Genomic DNA, 22,138 nt, shown 5'->3' with positions numbered 1-22,138 from the left:
CTCTTAATATTTCAACTAAGCAAAGTGCCGTCCTCATGTACGGAGATGAACTCCTCATTTAGTGGCACTTCATGTTTGACGGTGACAAGAACAAGTCCCTGTGATTCTATTCCACAGCTAATAAAGTGCTGGCAGATCGGTGACGTCTCGCCACGCGGCGGAGATAAGATGCACGTACCACTGCGGTATCAGCTCTGTCTGTCACACTCACACTCTCACTGCGTCTATCAGAGCGGGCTTCATTAGCACAGCGGTCTCCGAGAGTTAAGAGGGAGGCTCAAGGGGGATTATGGGAAAAGAGGTTCCCTATTTCACCCTGCATTGACTCAGGAAAGCATGCAGTCCGGCAGAGCAGCGTTTAAGACCCCTTTATGGTGACTTAAGCCCCTCTTCTCGCTCCCTTTCTGCATCCCCCTCTCTCTCTCTCACACACAGAAATGCCGTCTTTATTAGCTCAGGCTCAGAGCCTGTCCAAACGGTCTGGCTCCAAAAGGATTGGGAGATACAGACCGGATTAACATTTAACAGGGAATGAGAAAGGAGTGAAAGAGGGAGGAAAGGAAATCAGGAGAATGAGAGTTTGTTTGTGGGGGAAGAAACCCTAATCAAGAAATGTAAGCACTGGAAAAACAAAGCTCCAAGTGAAAAAAAATTATAATAGGAATGTGATGATCTAAATTTATTGCCATAAAATAAAAAAATATATATATATTTTAATGAATATCTGAAATGTTTTTCTACTACTACCTGAAAATCTGAATCGATTTACCTCACAGTTACTGTTGCAATATAAACCTTGTTTAAATGTAAGAAACATTGGAAACATCAAACCATGGTATTTCCTTGGTACTGGTGATAACGGTTGTAGCCTTATTACATGTGCATGTGGAGACTGCAGACTCCACATGCACACACTTCAACATCATTAGTTTTGCAGACCATCCTTTGGGCAATACACAAATGTAGCTTAACACTCCACCGACACTTAAATCCCCCTAAGCAGAGAAAGAGAGAGAGAGCAGTCGATCACATGCGTCCTGAGTAAGGGGCTATTTCTAGACGGTTTCATCGCTGGTTAAGTGTAGCAGAAGGCAGTGGGGGTGAGTGTTGATTAAAGCATTCTCCTGTGCCAGAGGTCAGCGCTTCTGGGAGAACAGACACCGCTGGGATGTGTGATGAGGATGTGACATCGATATGGTGTGAAACATTTGATCTTTCGGCCGTGACTGGGCTTTATGAGGGCAGCTGAACTGAGGTCTGATAGAGGACACAATGCCAGAGCAGATGTCATATGGAAGCTTTAAATCTCTAGAAACCTTGTCTGAAAATGACATTTTCATCTATTCATTCCGTTATTACATTAATCACAGCACAGGCATTTTTGTGATTCCTTGAGGGCAAAAGTATGGAAGCCTTTATCTCACGATTCTCAGAAATGTAAATAAACTCAAATTGAGAGATATACATTTAAAAGTGGAATATATAAACTCTGGGATGAACTGTGGGATAAAGAGTTGCAATTACGTTTTTTACTTTTTTATTCCAAAAAAACAAAAACAATTTTTAATTGCAAGATGTAAACTTAGAATTGCAAGAGGAATTTTAAGTTTGTATCTTGCAATTTTGAAATATTATTTTTTTCTCTGAATTGTGAGAAAAAGTTTAAATTGTGAGATAAAACTCAGAATTGCAAGAAAAAAAAGTCAGAATTGTGAGAAAGTCAAAATTACCTTTTTTTTTTATTCCATTGTGGAAAGGGCACTTCCATAAAAAAGTGTGAGGTCATCTTTTATTTTATGTTTTGTTTTTTATGTTTATTCTTGATGCTTATACTGCCTTTACATAAAATTTTGTAATGTCATTTAACCTTATGAAACCAATGTCCTCAAGTTGCCTTTAAATATGTTACTAAAACAAAATCCTGACAAACATTTTGGAGATGTTTTGGAAATGTTGGTTTTTCCCCAAGCAAGTACACAGGAGCTACACTAATGGCACTTTTCCACTGCGTTGATCAGCAGAGTTTACACGTCACGTTTTGGTAACGGTACGGTTCACTTGGAACCTCAACCGAGGTGGTACTAAAAAAAGTACCAGGTACCAGGTACTGTACACAGTGGAAAACCCCCCAAAAGTGAACCGTACCGAGCAGTACCATGCAGTGGAAAAGCGCCATAAAATGCCTAGAAAACATTACCAAGATGGCCACTGAGTTAACTGAAGAACAACTTTGATTGGACACGGCAGGTCACAAGATCTCAATGTGCTGGACCACCCTCACGCAAAATAAAATGACTTTTCTAGAGATCACTGATATGTCTGGATTTTTCGTATCATGTAAGTGTACAGCATTGTAAACCTACTTGTCGAAAGTACTGTTCACTTCTACAGTTTAGAAAAATGTACATTATATTGTTCATCATGCTGTCATAATGAAAGGCTTTTCAAAAACCCACAAACAGGATGTAACATGATAATATCAAGGCGGTGTATAGTACATTCCATTGTTAAGAAAACTTGAAGAGGCGGTTTAGATAAACCTCGATGAGCTGATTGGGCAGGTGTGTGAAGGTTTAAGCCAAATGATGTGTCATTCATAAATACATCCAAGTGTTGTCTTGTAGGATAAAGCAGCTCCTAGCTAACTCTTATATGCTTTTTCATCAAGCCTCAGGTGATACTTACAATGCTTTGACTTTGATACTGGACACTGGATGACATGCTGGAAAACCTGAAGTAAACTTCTATTTGTAGTCTTCTAAACGCCTACTATAATTTTACTTCCCTTCAACACATCGTAAAAGATGTTTCTGTGCCTCGGGGACAGAGACATTTTACAGTCCTTTGAGAACTGCACATTTTCTGCACGTTTTTTTGACAAAAACGCAAGCTTAATCTTGAAGGAAAAAGCTAAAGATTTTAAAAAAAATATAGCGAGCAAATTCTAGCCAATGTATAGAATTTTTATGTTTTTGAAAGAAGTATTTTATGTTTACCAGGGCTTGCCTTTAATTGATAACAATAAAAAAAAAGTAATATTGTGAAATATTATTTCAATTTAAAACATCTGTTTTCCATTTTAATATATTTTAAAATGTAATTTATTCCTGTGATGAATGAATTTTTCAGCAGTCATTACTCCAGTCTACAGAGTCACATGATCCTTCAGAAATCATTTGGATATGCTGACTTGGTTCAAGGAAAAAAACTGCTTAATTTTAGTGTTTTTTTTTTGTTTTGTTTTACCTTTTTTAAAGATTCTTTGATGAATAGAAAGATCAAAATCAATTTAATGCATCCTTACTGAATAAAAGTAATAATTTCTTACACGCACAACTTTAAACGGCAGTGTAAAATGTATATTTATATTTCATTAATTTCCACTACCTACTTCAGAAATCATTTGGATATGCTGACTTGGTTCAAGGAAAAAAACTGCTTAATTTTAGTGGGTTTTTTTGTTTTGTTTTACCTTTTTTAAAGATTCTTTGATGAATAGAAAGATCAAAATCAATTTAATGTATCCTTACTGAATAAAAGTAATAATTTCTTACACACACAACTTTAAACGGCAGTGTAAAATTTATATTTCTATTTCATTAATTTCCACTACCTGACGTGAGGTGGGCTGTGTAAGAGGCTTCCACCACCTGCTTGTTCCTGTTCACCACATCCAGGTACCGGTTAAACTTCTCACGGATCTTTTTTGCTAGCTGAAAACAATAAAAACAGATGTATTAATATCTATGCACACCAAATTTCAATAATGTCTCCCTGATGAGTATGCTAACTCAAATTTTGGGGTTCAATTTAGTTCACCCAAAATGAAAAACCTGTCATCATTTACTCACCCCCGACTTCTTCCAAACCTGTATGAGTTCCTTTATTCTGTTAAACACAAACAAAGATATTCTGAAGAATATCCAAAGAGTTGACAGTAGCCATTGACTTCCATAGTGTTTTTTTTCTCTCTCCATACTATGGAAGTCAATGGCTATCAACTGTTAGGTCACCAACATTCTTCAAAATATCATATTTTGTGTGATTTAGAACAACTTGAGGGTGAGTAAATGATGTCAATTTTCAGTTTTGGGTGAATAATCCCTTACATTTTTGCCACCCAATGATTTTGGTCAAAAATGTCAGTGCGCTATTTTCACTTTTGGCAAAAAAATAAAAAAATAAATAAAACAAAACAAAATTAATTAATTAATTAAAATAAATAAATCAATAAATAACATAATTATACCAAAACACTTTAATAATTATATGATTAAATTAATTTAATTTAATTTAAACAATAATTCATTTATTTTCAGTTTTCCAGTGTAGAAGTTAGAAGTATTGACTGAAATGTTTGAGAATTTTTATTTTGGTGCCTTTGGTTTAAATTGACCATTTGAATGCAATGCTGTCCTTTTTATAAACATAGCATAAATTAATCAAATATCGCTTTGATATACACACTTCTTGTTTGAGAACTCCCCTTCCATTAGTCCTGTGAAATAAGCTGAGATTAATTCGCTTTCCAAATCTAGTCCTGCACTCTACATCAAAGAGAGCTTGAACTAAACTTGGAGACTAGTAATCGATCACCATTAGACATGCATTGTCAGCTGCTGCAGTGCCACAGGCATTGGGAGAATGGTTTGGTTCTATAAGGGTAAACAGAGTTCATAAACCAGAAGAGGTTTCAGAAAACTGGGATGTTGTTTCAGCTTTGGGTCTATACTGCACTTGTGTGAAGGAGTTACGGCTGATTAACTTTGTTTCTGTGAGTTCTGCTTTACCCGTTGCAGACTGGAGTTCCCTGGAGAAAGTTATTAACTAGAGCAGCAGAGTTTCTGCAAATTACTGACACATGAGCCACTTTCTTTTCACCAGATGTTTTAGTAAACCAAAACATACACACATAAAAAGCATTAACTCTTGCATTAACAACAACTTTACATAGGACTTGAATTTTAAGGCAAAATCAAATGATAAATCTCATCCTCCAAGTCCTGTATTGGAGAAATGTACTATGACCCATTAACCGTGAACATCCAATAAGCTGCCTGTTCCAGCCATTACTGCTAAACTTCAATGTTATTCTTTCAAGTTCTCAATCCAAAGGGAAACATTCCCAATTCAGACAAGTCAGAAAATAACACTATCTAACCTTGTATCTAATTTTGTAGAATCTAATCAAACTTTCAAGCCTTGAAAGAGAGCTGGAAGATAATTTAAGGTTATTGCGCTCAATCCACAATATCAACTACATTTTTTTAAACAAAAAATGAAACATACAAGCTAGAGTTAATGTCAAAGAAATTATCTAATTCATAAATATCTTATGACAAACTGTGTAAAAAAACTTAGTTTGGGTATTTCACAAGGTCTGTGTCCTAGCTCATTAAAATGGTGACAATAAGAGAAGACAGGCTTTCTTTGTCTTTGTGTACATACAAGACATGGACATGATCCTAATTTGAGCCGTTTTCCACTAGGGTGCCTTTTCAACTTGCACAAACGGCAGTGCCAGGCCTTTATTACCATGTGTGTGCGTAGCGCGTACACAAGACTGGCAGATGTTGACAGCATTGCCAAACGAGCAACTGATGAAAGCCACATTTTTTTAGAGGAACCCAGAATAATGGGATTTGTAGTTACAGATCTAAAAGTGTTATTTTATAACCTTTACAAAGGTAAACAGTGAATAACTGTAAAAACTGTATATAAAAAATACAAAAATAGGTTGGCATATTAACATTATATTAGTTAATGAAATACATGTTTTTACAGTGAATTTAAGTTAAGTCTGTAAATCCTAAAATTTTGCTGCCATATTTTTTATGGTAAAGTTCTGGCAACTGCAGCTGCCGGTATTTTACCGTAAATTTCATTAAAAAAATGTTTTTTGCAGGACTTGACACCATAAACGTAAATCAATTAATTAATATAATTTTTGAATTTTTCCTCCCGCAAACTAACGGCAATCAAAGCTGTTCAAATATGACAAATGTTTTGGCTAACATGGAAGATTAATTCACTTTGGCTTTCCTTGGGAAGTTCTAATGGGTTTTACAAGGTTTTTGAGTTGAAGTAAAATAATGTCTGGTTAAAACCACTTAATGAGACATAGACATGAGTTTAAATGCTTGACTTTTATATTTTATATACTTTCAAGAACACACAATGGTTTAAAAATCTGAGGATTTTGTGTGTTGCAGAACAAAAATTCACTTCATTTTACTCAAATTAACAACCATTATTATTTCCATATTTTTTATTCTTCAACAAATAAGAAATTCTTGAATATGCTAATTCTCTTTCTGATTTTAGGACAACAAACTGAAGAGCTCTATTAAACAGAAACTAAAACTAGGTCAATTTAATGCAATACAGATTTCAGAGCTAAGAATAGACTGTATTTAGGCTGCATTACCATACCACAAAATTATATAAAAATAAAATGATTCATTTCTAAATTTCACACATTTGTGTGTACTTACTGCTGTATATTAAGTCAATCATTTTAACACGAAGTAGTTTTCATACATGTAAAAATGATCAGTTTTTACTTGATCAGTGGAAAAGGTGTTTCACATGTTCCACTTAAATGTAACACTTCAATAAGTCTGAATCTACTCAGATTAGTCAACAACACCAGCGGCAAGATCCAAAATAGTGGAGTAATCATTTTAATTCTTCGTCTACATCTCCTTCACTTTTTATATGAGTACATCCAGCACCAATTAATGAGAAACAACAAAACAGCATTATAGCATGACAAAGCCTGAGTCACTTCATAATCAAACACGTTCAGGTCTCGATTGGCTCAGCAGGCAGAACGGTTTATCAGCGTCTACCCCCAAAAACCCTGTTTGGCAATTAGCTGTCGAGGTGTCACTAGAAAAACCTGCCAGCGATCGGCTTAATCTCTCACCAGCAGCCGGTAAATAGCTGCGGGTGAGAGGAACGAGAGAGAGAGAGACAGCGTACAGGGATATTTCACACAAAAGGGCTTCTCTTGGCACGGAAACCCAAGTGAAGAGTAACAACCTGTCCGTTCTTGCTCAGGGCGTGTGTGTGTGTGTGTGTGTGTCGCTGAGAAACACATTCATAGGGGACGAGCTCAGTTGCTGCCACTCATGCTGATTTGTTTTGAGGCTGGTCAGAACAGAGTGTATTAGCATTGAAAGCTCTTTATGCCTTACAGCAAAAACAGAAGCTGGAGTAGGCAAGAGGGAGAGGCCCATGGCAAGAATAAATCACACTAGTGCATGACAGGCTTACTGTCTTATAACTGACGGAGAAAAGAAATGCATTCCCACAGTTTCAGATGGGAAAGTACTGAAATGAAATTCCATGGTTACTGTGGCCTAAATTATTATTTTTCTTTTAGCTGTGATGATACATAAGCACACACTATATACACAGTTGTGCTCATTAATGTACCTCACCAAATAATAATATATTTTTGAGGTAAAAATATAAAAATGAAAAAAGAAGGGATCATAAAAACAGTGTATTTAGTTTGAGATAGTGCTGGGCGGTATACCGGTTCATACCGAATACCGGTTTTTATTTTTGTTATGATATGAATTTTGAAAATACCGCAATACCGGTATATGTCAGAAAATATGGTTAACACCCGGTCATGCATGGAAAAAAAAATACACCGTCTTGTACCGTGAAACCGGTATAATTTTGAAAAATACCGTGATATAAATTTTTGGTCATACCGCCCAGCACTAGTTTGAGAGTCTGCATAACAAATATATGGACTATATATAGACAAAAACTACAACTTACTGATTCTCAAGGAGGCAAAGGACACAATATTAAAGACCAAGGGTCTACAATTTTGAACAGGATAATTTATGTAAATTCTGTTATTGCTTTGTCTTGTAGAATATAGCTTCATAAGGACTGTAGTAGTAGTTTATGAATGCGTTACAAAAATGCAATTGAATTTGAATAATAATAATAATAATGAATAAGTCGAATTTGAGCAATAAATAAATAAATAAAATAAAATGATTTTGAGCAGATCAAAGTCCAACAGGGTATTGGGAATTTTGTTAACTATAAATTATTTGTAATTAAACTCAAGTGTGTGACGGAAATGTTACGCCCCTACCATACTGTGATGTCATGTCCCGGTGCGACGAGACAAAAACAATAAAATCCATTCAAAACGAGGCATTTGTTGCATCCAGTGGGGACATTATTACTGGTTATAATGGCTTATACTGTCTTTTTACGCGTTGCGTTGCATCGCGCCACATAAACATAAAACCATGTCTGCATTTGTGATCGGAGAAATGACAAACAACAAGCACTACTCTACACTGCTTAAAACTCGTGTTTGAATCGTCAGTGGCAAATCCTTTAAATATGAAAACGTACTTACAGGCTGTGAGTTAGAAGCGCTTGACTGTCCTTGCAAAGTTGGAATTGCCTCACTTTATAGAAACAGACACCAGCATTGAAGGCTACTCTCCCAGAAAACTGGTCCTCGTCCTCCATAAAATGTGCTACACACATCTGAATATTTGGTTTGAACTGTTCTGGAACAGTGTTGTAAATACAACTTAACCACTGATGTCTAGTTGTGTCCTCTTTTGGAAGGCCAAACAAAGTAGTTTCGCTTTCATAACGAAACACACAGCGTCTCCACAACATGACGGCAGCGGTAGGGCTGTGACGGTGGCCGTGACAACCACGTCACTAGGGGTGGGAATCACCAGAGGCCTCAAGATATGATATTATCACGATACTTGTGTCACGATACAATATTATTGCGATTTTAAATATATTGCGTGACTCTTAACTTTTATAAAGAATATCTCTTTGGATTTGAGACTTTAGTCTTTGCAACTTTACAGATCTTCTTTTATGCACCAAGAGCTTGTAACACTCCAAAGAGAAAGGAAAAATTGAAATCGCATCATATGACCCCTTTAAGTAGTTCTTGATCAATTCAAGCAAAAACCTTGTACAAACTCTGAAGGATGTCCAAAGATCAAAGGTAGCTTCTACAATTATTCATATTTAAATATCTTAAAACACGTTGTGCATTACAAACAATCTCCTCAAACAATATTAAAACTTATGAAGGTATACTGTATGTGATATTGGTTATTATTATACTTTGGTGTGATTCCCAATCATTTGGTTTGATAGTGGGGAAAAAAGAAAAAAAAATGAAAATGAAAGAAGAAAAGAAAAGTAAATCATAATAGCAGAAATGTAAAACATCAGTTAAAAGAATTATCACAATTTGGTTGTTTAAAAATAACTTAAATTGCAAAAAAGATTTTTAAAAAAATGTGATTTAACGTTTCCTTTATGTAACCATTTTACATTGAAATAGTGTGTACTCACAATTTCAGCTTTAAACCTTGAAAACCATGACAACTTAACTTAGACTTAAAATAGACATTTATGCCATGGGTATAATACAAATAATTTTCCTGTCTCGTTTTGTTAAATGTTATCCATATTGACAGACAGGCATGTTTGTAATTGAACAAGCTCTTCTCCTAATACCGCAGAGTTTTAAAATGGTTTCTAATCAGAGAGTTTTGATCATGGGCCGAAAGCATTTATGTTAGAAAGAGCTAAAGCATGAGCAACCATCTTCTCATTTCTCTAGAGCTTGTTTTGGAGGGACACGGCACAGTCAATAGAGGTTGGAATTAGTGTTTCAGCCGTAGAAAGCACAAAGATGGCTTCAAAGACAGCAGACAGCAACTGCAGAATTTTAATGGGTGTCCTTTGCCCCTCTTGACCACACACACACACACACGGAGCACTCACTCAGTATCAAGGGATGATGATGAGTAACTCACCTGCTGCACCTCCGTTTCACCATTTGAAGTCTTCTCCGAGTACACAAAGGAGTTAAAGATTCTCTGTGAGGAAAAGAAGAGAGAACAGTTGCTGAAAGCTGACAAATAAAAGTAAGGAACTGCTAGACTGAAACAAGGAAGAAAATGGCAATGACAGGTAGAATATCTGGCAGAATTTATCCGTATGCATCAGGACTTTTGGTTAATTACTTTTCTGGTCATTTTTCAGTAGTGTGATAGTAGCTCAATTGAGTTCAAAATAGTGTAAAACAGTTTTCCAGGAATGAGCTACTTTCTTCCAAGATGCAGCACAACAAAACACTGTTTTTAAGGTTACATTGTCTTGCAAACACAACTTTTCAGCAAAGTTGCTAAACATTCTCTCTCAAAAGTCTGATTCATTCTAGTAAATCGGTTCATTCGAAAGAATCAATTAAAAACAACTCACTGATTCACTGACTGACAAACCGAAACACACTGATTCAGTATTTCAGTATTATTTATCGTGAAACATTTAACTATAAATATTCACCACAAGGTTTTCAACTCCGTTATACAAATTATACTGTACATGTTTTACAGTTGAGTTATGAAATATATTATCGCTTTGGTCACACTTTATTTTCAGGTCCAACAATTTGGCTAACTATGACTTTTGCCTCAGTAAACTCCTAATTTTCTGCTTATAATAATGATCTTTAAAAAAGCATCATATGACCCCTTTAATAGTTAGTAAGGAAATTGTTAAGTTTAAGTATTGGATATGGGATTAGAGATGTAGAATATGGTCATGGAGAATATGTGTTTTGTAAGTACTAATAAACAGCCACTATGTTAACAACAGGCATGCTAATAAGGAACTAGTTAATAGTGAGAATTGGTCCCTATACTAAAGTGTTACTGTAGCTTTTAGTTTAGCAAGCTACAGGTTCAAAGTAGCTTCCCTTCAAACATTATGCTTATGTGAATAACTGATGATAATTATACTAATTATATTTTTCTTTCAAAACTGTGATCTCCTTATTACTGAAAATACACCGGGTAATTTCTTTGGTGGCAAAATTCCTAGAGAACTTCCCAGAAATCACAGGCTTCAGGTGGATTTCAAGTTTCATCTAGTACCTTTTACCTAAATGTACAATTGCACCACATGTTTTGCCAACATGATGCTCATTGTAGACACAAACACTAGATATACATCTAAAGCCAACAATTCCATTACATACTGCACAAAAGCTCACCAAACATTTGCTTAAATACGACTGCAGATGTTTCGTGTAAGCCTCCTAATTCCGGGCTAAATGAGCTATGAAAAAATTAAATATTTCTATGTCTACACCTTACCATTGTAAACCTTCAAAAATAGCCTACAAGCTCAACAGTTCCTCACAATGACTATATTTGCTCTTTGCGCGCCTCATTACCATGGCAATCCTGACACGGAATATCGCTGCAGAATGTGTCATAACAACTTGATGGATTCCCACCTCGTCCAAAAAATCACTCACCAACAGGAGAACTGATGATCTTTAACACTTAAGAAGAGAAGAAACTCTTTTAGTCAGTGTGTAATATGTCTGAGGTCAGGGTGGTCACCCACATTAAAGATGATGAAACGGGCACATGTCCGCACTCACCTAAGGCCTGGAATTTCATCACAAGTGCATGTTTATAAAAAGCAAAACAAACTGTGGGTGATGTATGGATGAGCCCCACCTTTGTGAATAAAGCTCCAGACACAGAAGCTGTGGAAAACTAAGTGAAAGAAGAAACTTGTCATTTCAGACCCTTCTTGTAAAATAAACACAGGCACAAACACAAATAGCACACCGGGCACCAGCGTGGGTCTTTCCCCGGTGTGGTGGGTTTGTTTTTCGAACTGCTCCGATGGCTTTCACAGCTTTACCCAGGCCAAAGAGGAATTTCGCAGCTTGTAACTTGAGAACCCTCTCAACAAACGTGAAAACTCTTGAGAGGAAGGTCTTTGAGGTAAGAAAACTGAAGGACGCTACACTATTATTATGGTTCCAGCATTTCACCTAAAGTTTCCCTGACAGTCGATTCAACCACACTAAACAGTGACTGCGTTTTGTAAAAGACTTGAATGTTTTGTGTATGTGAATATGTATCTTAACTAAGTTTCATAAACTGAAGTATATATCACAGTTAGGCATATGATGGTATGAAATTTTCATGTTGCAATTAATTGCTAATGCTTTTATCACGGTATACGGTATTATCACGGTATTGAAATTTAGTTGCAAAAAAAGTGTTGCCAAACTATAACAGGTTTAATAACTTTTTTCTTATAACAGAAAGAACTGAGCCTTTACATAGTGTACAATAAAGTAATACACAAAAAAATGCATAAAGTAAAAAAAATTCACACAGATTAAAGTGCAAAAGAATTATAAAGACCAATAAGTAACACTTTATAATATGATCTCATTAAACTTAAGTTAAAATTAAAATTAATTAAAAAGTTACAATTAATAATGAGCAATAGCTACATTTGCTACTGAAGTTTTTAATCTTTGTTAAAAAAACACAACTGTTAGTTCATTAAATAACACAGTTGCACATTTTGATTTTAACGTGTTATTAAATATTGAAATTACCTAAGATTAATGAATGTTTAGAAGAATTTTTCATTGGCAGTTTATGTTAACTAATGAATTAACTAATGTTAATTAACAGAGACAAAGCTCATCGGTCTGAAAAGCGAGGTGTGCTCTGATTGGCCAGCTATCCAGTGTGTTGTGATTGGCTGAATACCTCAAGCGCGTGATGGAAATGTTACGCCCCTTACCATACTGTGTTTCCGTGTGTCCCGGTGCGACGAGACAAAACCAATAAAACCCATTACAAACGAGGCATTTGTTGCATCGAGTGGGGACATAATTAAGGATTATAATGACTTATACTGTGTTTTTATGCGTTGCGTTGCATATTGCGCCGCGCAAACATAAAATGTCTGGATTTGTGATCGGAGAAATGACAAAGAACAAGCCTACTCTATCTCTTTGGATTTGAGACTTTAGTCTTTGCAACTTTACAGATCTTCTTTATGCACCAAGAGCTTGTAACACTCCAAAGAGAAAGGAAAAATTGAAATCGCATCATATGACCTAGTGAGTCTAAATATTTAAGTATTTGGTGCTGTGATGAACACCACTGTGAAAACAAAAATCTGAATGGCTGTTTAAACCATTTAAATACATTTTAGAAAGTAGTGCAGCTGCTTTGTTTATGGGGTTCCGGGGTAATGGCTGCATTTCTGCAGTTTAGCGCCATCTGCTGTCGGAGAGTGAATGTGCGCTTTCATCCAGAGCGTCTTTCACGTGTTCCGCCATGCGCTTCTCATCCGTGCTTGTTTACATGAGAGTGCTCCCCCGTCTTTCACGCAGCATACAGCGGTTGCGCACTGTAACCACTTGATGGGGAAAATATTAGGGGTGCTCCGATTGATCGGCTACCGATCACAATCGGCCGATAATCACGTTGGGATGATCGATCGGCGGTCTCTAAAAAGGCCGATATCCAAAAAACGATCTCAAGCTGATGACGCTGCTGTGAGAGATTTGGCACAACATGCAGCGGCACCGTCTCAGTCTCTGTCCGGCGTGGGTAAAATAATTATAATGCTATTTCATTAAATAACTTATAAAGTCATTTGAAAACTTTGTGTGAGACGTAATTTCACAAACAGGGTGAGCGAATCACTGCGCGCGCGCGCGCTCTCACTCTTTCTCTCTCAAAATACGCAAATGGCTTCAAATCACCACATCGTGTCTGTCTATAAGCGAGCTGCATGCTGCACAGTTGACACAGGAATTGTCACTTGCGAGGCAGTGTCACATCGTCACTAAAGTTTATAAATTGCATTTCTTTTTAATTCTTGCCAATGTTTAACCATTCAGCGCTCGCGCGCTCTCCTGGGGACCGTGCGCTCATGCACACTCGCACTCACAGCGCACACACATAATGCCAGGTTCACATTACTCCGTTTTCAGTGCATACGTGGTGCTTATTTTTTCCATGCTCATGTTAACGGATTAAAGCATTCACTGCACACGGTTGCGGTCCGGCAGTGCGTTCCAGGAGCGGCGCGTCTGCATCAGTGCAGAGATCGTTTCCGCACCGAGGCTATTTTTGCTGCGCTGCAAGCACTGAATTAAAGAAACAGCGCATTGTTTGCAGTAAAAATGAACATGGATTGACACGAAAATGTAGTAAATGTTTTGCCACTTGCTTGAGCAACTTAATATATAAATCTATAAATAAATGCAAAAGTAAAAAGCACTGAATAATGTGTTGCTTATATTTGTTGTGTTTAAACAAAGATTGTATTACTGTACTGTGTAAAAAAAAATAATTGCAATGCTGAATAAACATTTTCAGTGACAATGTTTTGTATTTGAAATGAAAATAATAGATAAATGTTGTGTTTGTGGTAAACAGCCACGGATCAGTAGCGGACTCCTGTGTGAAAGCTGCTTCTCCTCTCACAAGAGACACCTAAGTGGAGAATTCCGCCCATTTTCAAAAATGAAATTCAGGCCCTGAATAAATGTCTAAAAATTCTGATTGGAGTATCACTATAAATAGTTATAAATTATAAAAAGAAGGCTTTAAAAAGATTGGTATCGGTGATCGGTATCAGCAGATACTACTTTCTGTGATCAGCCTCAAAAATCCTGATCGGAGCACCCCTAAAAAATATTCTTAAAATGCATTCACAAAATCTGAATAATTTGTAATAAATAATTATTCACGGTATTTTGAAGTGCCCACAATAACAATAGTGTCCATATTCATTACCGTGATATATCGCATTACCAAATACCGGCACATGTCTAATCACAGTAAAGGCTCCCAGATTATTTTGAATAGGACGTCGCTGAAAAAAGACTTCACGTTTAATGAAGTCTATGACAACTCTAAATTATTCACAAATGAGTTTGATTTAAATCGTAAACTCACAAGCAAGTTCAAAATGGTGTGTGTCTTGTGAATCTTTTTGAGTTCTCTAAATCAAAATCAAAACGTTAAGGCAGTATTTTTGTTACCAAGACTCCCATTGTCCACAAAAATATTTTTAGCCCCCATGACTTTTCCACTTGTTTGTGATTTTCTGGATGAGGAATTTCAGAGCTTGGCATAACTGGAAATAAAAAAAAATGCTCACAGGGTTAAAAGATTTAATTAATTTACATGAATTTTCCTAAGTCTAGAAATAATTTTTTTTAAATTAGGCTGTATCAAATATCTAGGTTTTTCAAGATCGTGGTAATCATAGTTCTTGTTTTGTCTTATTTTAAATCCTTTTAAGTTATCTTGAGGCCCCCTGTTTGAGAACTACCACTTTAAAGAGTTAATATGACAAAACTGATGATATGGATGCAAGCAAAGACTTCTCAACTGTCACCAACGGTGACTAGAATTTAAATTATTGTTGCAATTGTTTAGTCACATCTGTGACCACTTTAGTCTTGCTCTGTAGCCCTGCAACAACAGAAAGAAATAGAGTAGCATCAAGCTATGCCACCAGCAATACTCAGTGCCTGAACTTTACAAATCAACGAGACTCTTCAAGCCCTCTCCAAATTTGGACTATCCACCGTCTAATCCTCGCAGACAAGTTGACATTAAAATGAATGACAAGCTATAGGATTTTAAGCAGTAACATACCGCTGTTCAACTGAGTGGGGACAAAGAGGCCTATGTGCAGCTGCTTTGGCTCAGAATTTGGTGTCCAGGGCGGTTATTAATCTTGTCAACCCCAGGGTTAATCTTGACTGCAGTTGAATAGATGTCTGGAATGACTGAACCTCATGCTGTCTTTGATCCAGGCTTGTCAAGGCTCCGGCACTCCCTTCAACAGAGGCACGGCAAGGGAGATTGACTAAAACCAAGCTCTCCGCAGGGTGGTTTATTATATCAAGATTGCCGTCTCCCTCAGCCTAAAAGCAGCCACTTAACAATTATTGCCTCCACCTAAGGAATGAAACCCATAAGTCATGTCCATATTTCAATACACAAACAGAAAAGTGCTCTGTCATTCTCTGCATACCTCGTAGCAGTTGCGCAAAGCTAATGGGCACAGATGAGTTTATTGGATTTTAACTGCACATGCTCTTCCGTAAAGTTTCCAGGTTTGGTTGAGGAAACAGCTGATGCGCTGTGGGAGCGGAATAACACTGGAGCCGCAGCGTTGATGCTCGGCAGCATTTCCATTAAAATAGGGCGATGAAGGGGCATAAACCTATTAGCAATTCAGTCATCTTCAAAGCAAAGAGCCCATCCAGCTAATCCTCATTAATTTGGGATTGTACAAGGGAGTGAAAGGGTGTGCTCACACAACACAATGAGCAGAAAAGGTGCCGTAATCCTCTCTTTAGGCCTACAAGGTCTAAATCATTGGACTGACCATCCCTTACTACTGCAGTAAAGATATAGGTTAAAGAGCAGTAATGCGTTTTTGCTCTAAGGTAAATTGACATTTGCGAATCATAAACATAACAATCAACGACAAAATATAGGTCAGGACTTAATTTTATTAATCTGTAACTTATTTGATGAGCAAAAGTGGGCGTTACATAAAATAATAAGGTCACACAATGAAAGAGTTTGCTAAAACAAATATTTGATCATGTGGTGGCTATCCAAGTGATGTCATTGGACAAGAAATGTTGTTTCGGAGGAACAGCAAGTGGTTACATTTTAAAGATTAGGAAAAATAATTAAATAGGTTATTTAGCATTATCGTTTTAAGTTGACTTCAAGATTGTTCATCAGTCATGAGGGATGTGAAATATGATAAAGAAATATGACAGGGACAGTTCCCAAAATGAAAAATCTGTCCTTTCTTTTCACCCTCATGCCATCTGTGGAGCACAGAATGAGATATTTTGAAGAATATTTCAATTGTTTTGTCCATAATGAGCTTTCATTATATGGACAAAACTGTTGAAATATTCTTTAACATTGTAACAAAAAGCAAATTGGACCCATTGACTTTCATTTTATGGACAGAACAACTAAGACATATTTTAAAATGTTTTCTTTCGTTTTTCTATGTAAAAAGGAAAGTCCTGTAAGTTTTAGAACAACATGAGGGTGAGTAAATAATTAAAATTTCATTTTAAGATATCTATTGCTGCCAGGGTTGCCATGTCAGTGGTTTTACCATGGAATTGGACTACTTTTACACTGTTGCTGCGGGTTAAAGCGATCTCCCCTCACCCCCCAGAACACGGTTACAACAGACGGGACCCCCATCAGAGGGGAGAACCGCGGGAAAGCGGACCTGGCAACCCTGATTGCTGCTATCAAAAACAAATGTCGTCTAAAGCAAATTCCTGACTGCAAATCCATGCATACAATTTCACAATAAAAACAGGGAAACAATATTAAATGTCATTAGCACTATAACTTGTTGCATTTTTACCTCATCACGTATAAATGTTGTAAAACTAAATTCAATTGTAATTTTTATACTGTAGTAACTGATTTAAAATTTTTATATGCTCAAACGTCCCAATGAATTCATTATGACCTTCATTTACCTCTTGTATGTCATTTTATTTTCAATTATTTGCTCAACTGTTTGTTTTTTCTGGATGTAGGCCTACTGAAAATTGCCTTCAAATAAATGTGTTTTATGAGAGTAACTGACAAGTAATCTGACTTGAAATCCCATATTTACTCTCTGCAGCTGACAACACCTAGTTGCTGCGGCAGCGACAGGGGAATCTGGGTACAAACAGAGAAGATGAAAGCACAGACAACAGAAGCCAGTCTGGGATGCTATTGCGATTTCCTGCCGCAGGTACCCCGCTCGCCCCCTTCCTCCCTCCCCCACGCTCAAACTCTCCCTACAAAGGCTTCTGCTCTAGAATGAGGCATCCTTCCCTGCCCTCTGATGTGTTTTTCCCCCATCTCCCTCTCAACCTCTCCCAGTGTTCTAAGGATGAGCCAGAGACAAGGCAGCACTCTGCATCTGCACCGAATATGCAGAAATGCTTAATAAACACACTGGCAAGAACCAAAAAGCAATTTGAATGTAACATTAACTGACAAATGAATACTGAAAACGTACTATAGATTGAACCACAGAGCTACAGATAACTCAAATTTTGATTCCTCACTGATGAAAGAGTACCATGGTATTATTGCAGTGTATTGGACATTATATACTGCAAATACCATGGTTTATGAATATCATTCAATAACATCTAGGATTGAGAAATATAACTATATAATATTAAGAAATATAAATTACATCAATATTACACATTTTAAAAGATATTTATATTGATATTTATGTAGTTGCTCTAAAATAGGCCTATACATATTTTTAAATAAGCAAAACAATTTCAACCAAACAGCCATTGTTGACATTAGATTCAAAATGTATAAAGTGAAAAAGCAATTAAGCTTATTCACACTTTAACGAAATAACAATATTTAATTATTTATCATTTAATTTAGCATTATTATTTTTTGTCTACTGAATGTTTTCTGCCCCAATATATGCATGTAGGTTTCTTTATTCTGGCATACCTAATCAAATTATACATGAGTAAGACCAGTAATAATAATAATAATAATAATAATAACTTTATTACCAAACTACTAATAAACCTGGTTCTTACAACAAACAGTCAAGAAAATGTCCAGTTTAAAGATATGTCAAAAGTCAGATGTTTGTAGGGTTGGGTAACGAAACCCGGTGCCAATATGGTACCGGTACCTATGTAACCGGTATGTACTAGAACCGAATCAGAACGCAGATTTCGATGCCACTTAAATGCCTGAGCGATCGATTTAAATATTTGTCCTGGTTCTCTGAAATGGACGTAAGAAGCATGGGCGTCGCTAGGCCATTTTTAGCGGGGCTATAGCGATTAGCTCCATAAACTGTACACAAATTTGTGATCGCCACAGAGTCAGTCCCCTTTAAATTTCATATGAAAACGGCGGCAGACTTCATCTCCTCCCTGTCTTTCAGCACGCTCTTCTATCTGCAGACCGCGGTGGCGCAGCGCGAGCGGACTCAAACAGAAACAGAGGACACAAGGTGTGTGTTTATCGATAGATTGTTATAATATCTGTATCTGTGCAGTTCTTTGTCATAAATACAGTTTACAAAAGGCCACGAGGGAGCAATCGGTTTCCCATCTACTGTAAAGTATTCGCTGCATTCACCCCTCATCATACCACAGCTATTTCCTCCAGCGAAAATCTAGCCCTTAACACATATGAACGCATACTTTATAAAACGATCATGTTGCTATTTTCATTTGAAAATTTTATATTTAATATAAAACATATTACAATGCATGTGGCATACATTCACAGAACTGATTAAAGACAGTGACAGACAGCACTCAGTCAATTCACTCATTTTAACTAAATATCAGAGTGATTGACAGAGATATAGTAGAAACATTGTGTGGTTTTGTATTAAATATTGTTTTGTATTAAATAATGACCCAGATTGTAAAATACATTTATTAGCCTTAGAGTAAGGGAAGCACAAATCAGGAAATGAGAGCATCCGAGGAACATGTGAATGCTATGTATAATTATTTTTAATATTTTTAATGTTCTTTAATGTTATCAATCTTTTTTTTGTGTGTGGCTCTTTTTTTTATTTTTAAGTATCGGTTCAGGCACCTTTAAGGCACCGGTACCGTTTTAAAAGTATTGATTTGGCACCGGTATCGTAAAAAAAAAACAATCGATACCCAATCCTAGATATTTGTCAGAAATGTTGTAACTTCTACGTTTTTCTCGCACACATTCATCAATATTGTTAGAAAAAAAAGGGTCTTAACATATACTGATGTGCAGCTGACATGTTTCACATTAGCAGTGAATAAACTGAAGTGTGTGTGTGTGTGTGTTTGTGAGGGGGTTGGGTGGACGAGAAGAGAGTGAGTGTAAAATGAGTTCCACATGTGAGCATATATGGGTGGACTGCATTTATAATCTCACCGAGTTATCAGGTTAATGGAGCGTTATTTGTTTTAATGGTTCTTTAATACCAAAACTTCTCAAACTTATCTGACCATCAGAACTGAAGTAATGACACTGTATAAGGCTGGCACAAAAAGGACTTTGGTTTCCACAGTTACGCATTACTAGCACAGACAAAACATTGCATTCATATACTTTCAAGGTCTTGGACCATGTGCAGTTCAGCTTAGTCTGATGACTGTCTGGGATGTCTTCTTGAGGGAAAAAAGTGTAGTATTACTATAAAAGAATCTTTTAACACATCCAGCATCAGAATACTGTTTAAACGGGGATATACGCTGGGCCTCACTCAACTTACAACGTGGAGATAAATCTCCTACAGAGATAACACACCTTACGCCAGTGGGTTCTTGATCCGCTCTAGGCTGATCTTATGTTTTAGGCCGCCCCTCCACCGAGAGAGAGACTGAGTGTCAGTGGAGGGGCCGACAGAGCCTGGGGTCCTACAATAACAAAACCTCTTTGTGCAAACACCGAGGGGCCCGTTGAGAGACCAGGTCACGGAGCGGATTCTCTTGCAGATCTCCAACTCGCGGCAGCCCTGTTTTTTTTTTTTCAGTCCAGCAGACAGGATATAATGGTTTCCACATGTGAAGGGGGCCCAAATAACAATGACAACAGTTGAGAGGCCGAGTGTTTTATTACCTTGAATTTCTGCGTACAGCCATCGCTGCAGGCTTACAAGATCCAATATGCACAGCACATAAAAAGGTATACCTGTGTAAAAAATTGTAAGCTATGGAAAATAGGAAAAAACTGTGTTGTCACTACGTCTTACGTTAGCTGATCACATAATATGTATTTTTTATGACTTTCAGATTCAAACATTTGCCGTTTTCACAAATTATGAAGTAATGTAATTTAGGCATTTTAGTAGGGATGCACCGAATGTTCGGCAACCGAAATTGTTCGGCCGAAAATAGCAAAAAAAGGTGTTCTCTTTTGGTGTTCGGCCAAATAAGCGAAAAGACCGAATAAATTGTACCGAACAATGACGTGACATGATCAAATAGAGGCACGCGCTAATGCAGCAAACATGTCAGCAGTGTGGAAACATGTAAAACTGTCAGAGATAGACGCAAAAATCATTACAAGCACCGACAGCCAGAGACTGTTTAGAACTGCATCGCATGTCTCCGATGAGAAGAGGAAGGGGTGGCTGTTGCTGGTTACTGTATGATGATTGAAATCGCGAAATGGCCTTAAACAATTAGTAAATAAACTGCAGAATGTTGTTTTCTAATACACGCACGAATTACATGTATTCATGTCCATTCAAGTCCAAAGGGCGAGGAAAATCTGCGCTGTTGTTACTCGTCAGTTGCTTAGTAACAAACAAAACATTAAACTACAACGTCACTTGCATCATCACCGCATCACGTGCTCCACTGATGACGCTCATCTAACATTGGATTGTACTATTTTTGCATTCAAATGCAAATGTTTATTTTAAATTCGACTAATATTCATTCTTTACTCACAAGCTCCTCATCACTGGCAGGCACAGCCCTCATGTTCGTGTGTGCTGTCTGCGTAAGAGCAATAGAAAAAAATGCACATACATTTAACCACTGTATTTTTAAATTAACTCAATTTATTGAGGCAAACAACAAATATTTTTTTTGTTGAAGAAGGTGTACCGTCGATAAATATCGATACCGTTTTATCGCCCAGGTCTATGTGCAACAAACATCTTCCCAAATTCTTAATGAGAATCATTCATAAATCTGCTGTTGTCAACAAAAAGAAGCACTGAGGTCTTCCTGGGGGTTTCGGCCAAAATAAAAGCTCCATCAACATTCATAAACATTAGTATTGTAATTTTACTGTAGTTCTGTAAAATAAAATAAAAAAGTAGGACAATAATAATGATAATAATAACAGCTATATTAATATATTTATTATAACATTCACACATAGTGCTCAAATCTGTGGATTTGTATCTGTGGGATCTGAAATATTTTCTGTTTTAAAAGAATTATCTTCTGCCAAGCAAGGCTGCATTTATTTGCACAGTAAAAAAATGCATGCCCGATTCAAGAAGGGGGTCTCAAAAATTAAACTTATTAAGTTAAATTGTGCTTTGTTGGTATAATGTCTGCTAGAATGTTAAGAAATGTTCAGTGATAAGTAAATATTTTTAAATTGTTGTTTTGTAATTGATTTTTTCTTTGAAAAGGAAGACAAAACAGTAAAAAGCAAAATTTGGGTATTTAAAGGGGTTATATGATGCGATTTCAATTTTTCCTTTCTCT

The 22,138-nt window shown here is 36.7% G+C and overlaps 1 protein-coding gene across 1 annotated transcript in view; it reads right to left on the bottom strand.

Moving 5' to 3' along the window:
• The window catches only part of LOC107709168 (VWFA and cache domain-containing protein 1-like), a 57,618-nt gene extending 36,221 nt beyond the window's left edge, over positions 1 to 21,397 (bottom strand). The window contains exons 1-3 of the mRNA XM_016513580.1: positions 21,365 to 21,397; positions 9,840 to 9,902; positions 3,611 to 3,713 (exon numbers count right to left, since the gene is read on the bottom strand). Coding sequence (XP_016369066.1) covers positions 3,611 to 3,713; positions 9,840 to 9,902; positions 21,365 to 21,397 — 199 coding nt within the window. The remainder of the gene's footprint in view (positions 1 to 3,610; positions 3,714 to 9,839; positions 9,903 to 21,364) is intronic.
• Positions 21,398 to 22,138: the final 741 nt, after the last annotated feature.

Source organism: Sinocyclocheilus rhinocerous, unplaced genomic scaffold, assembly GCF_001515625.1.
Source record: "Sinocyclocheilus rhinocerous isolate Xijiao unplaced genomic scaffold, SAMN03320098_v1.1 scaffold55, whole genome shotgun sequence".
NCBI classification, from domain to species: Eukaryota; Metazoa; Chordata; class Actinopteri; order Cypriniformes; family Cyprinidae; genus Sinocyclocheilus; species Sinocyclocheilus rhinocerous.
The sequence above is the reverse complement of the archived record's forward strand: the minus strand, read 5'-3'. Positions and strand labels throughout refer to the sequence as shown.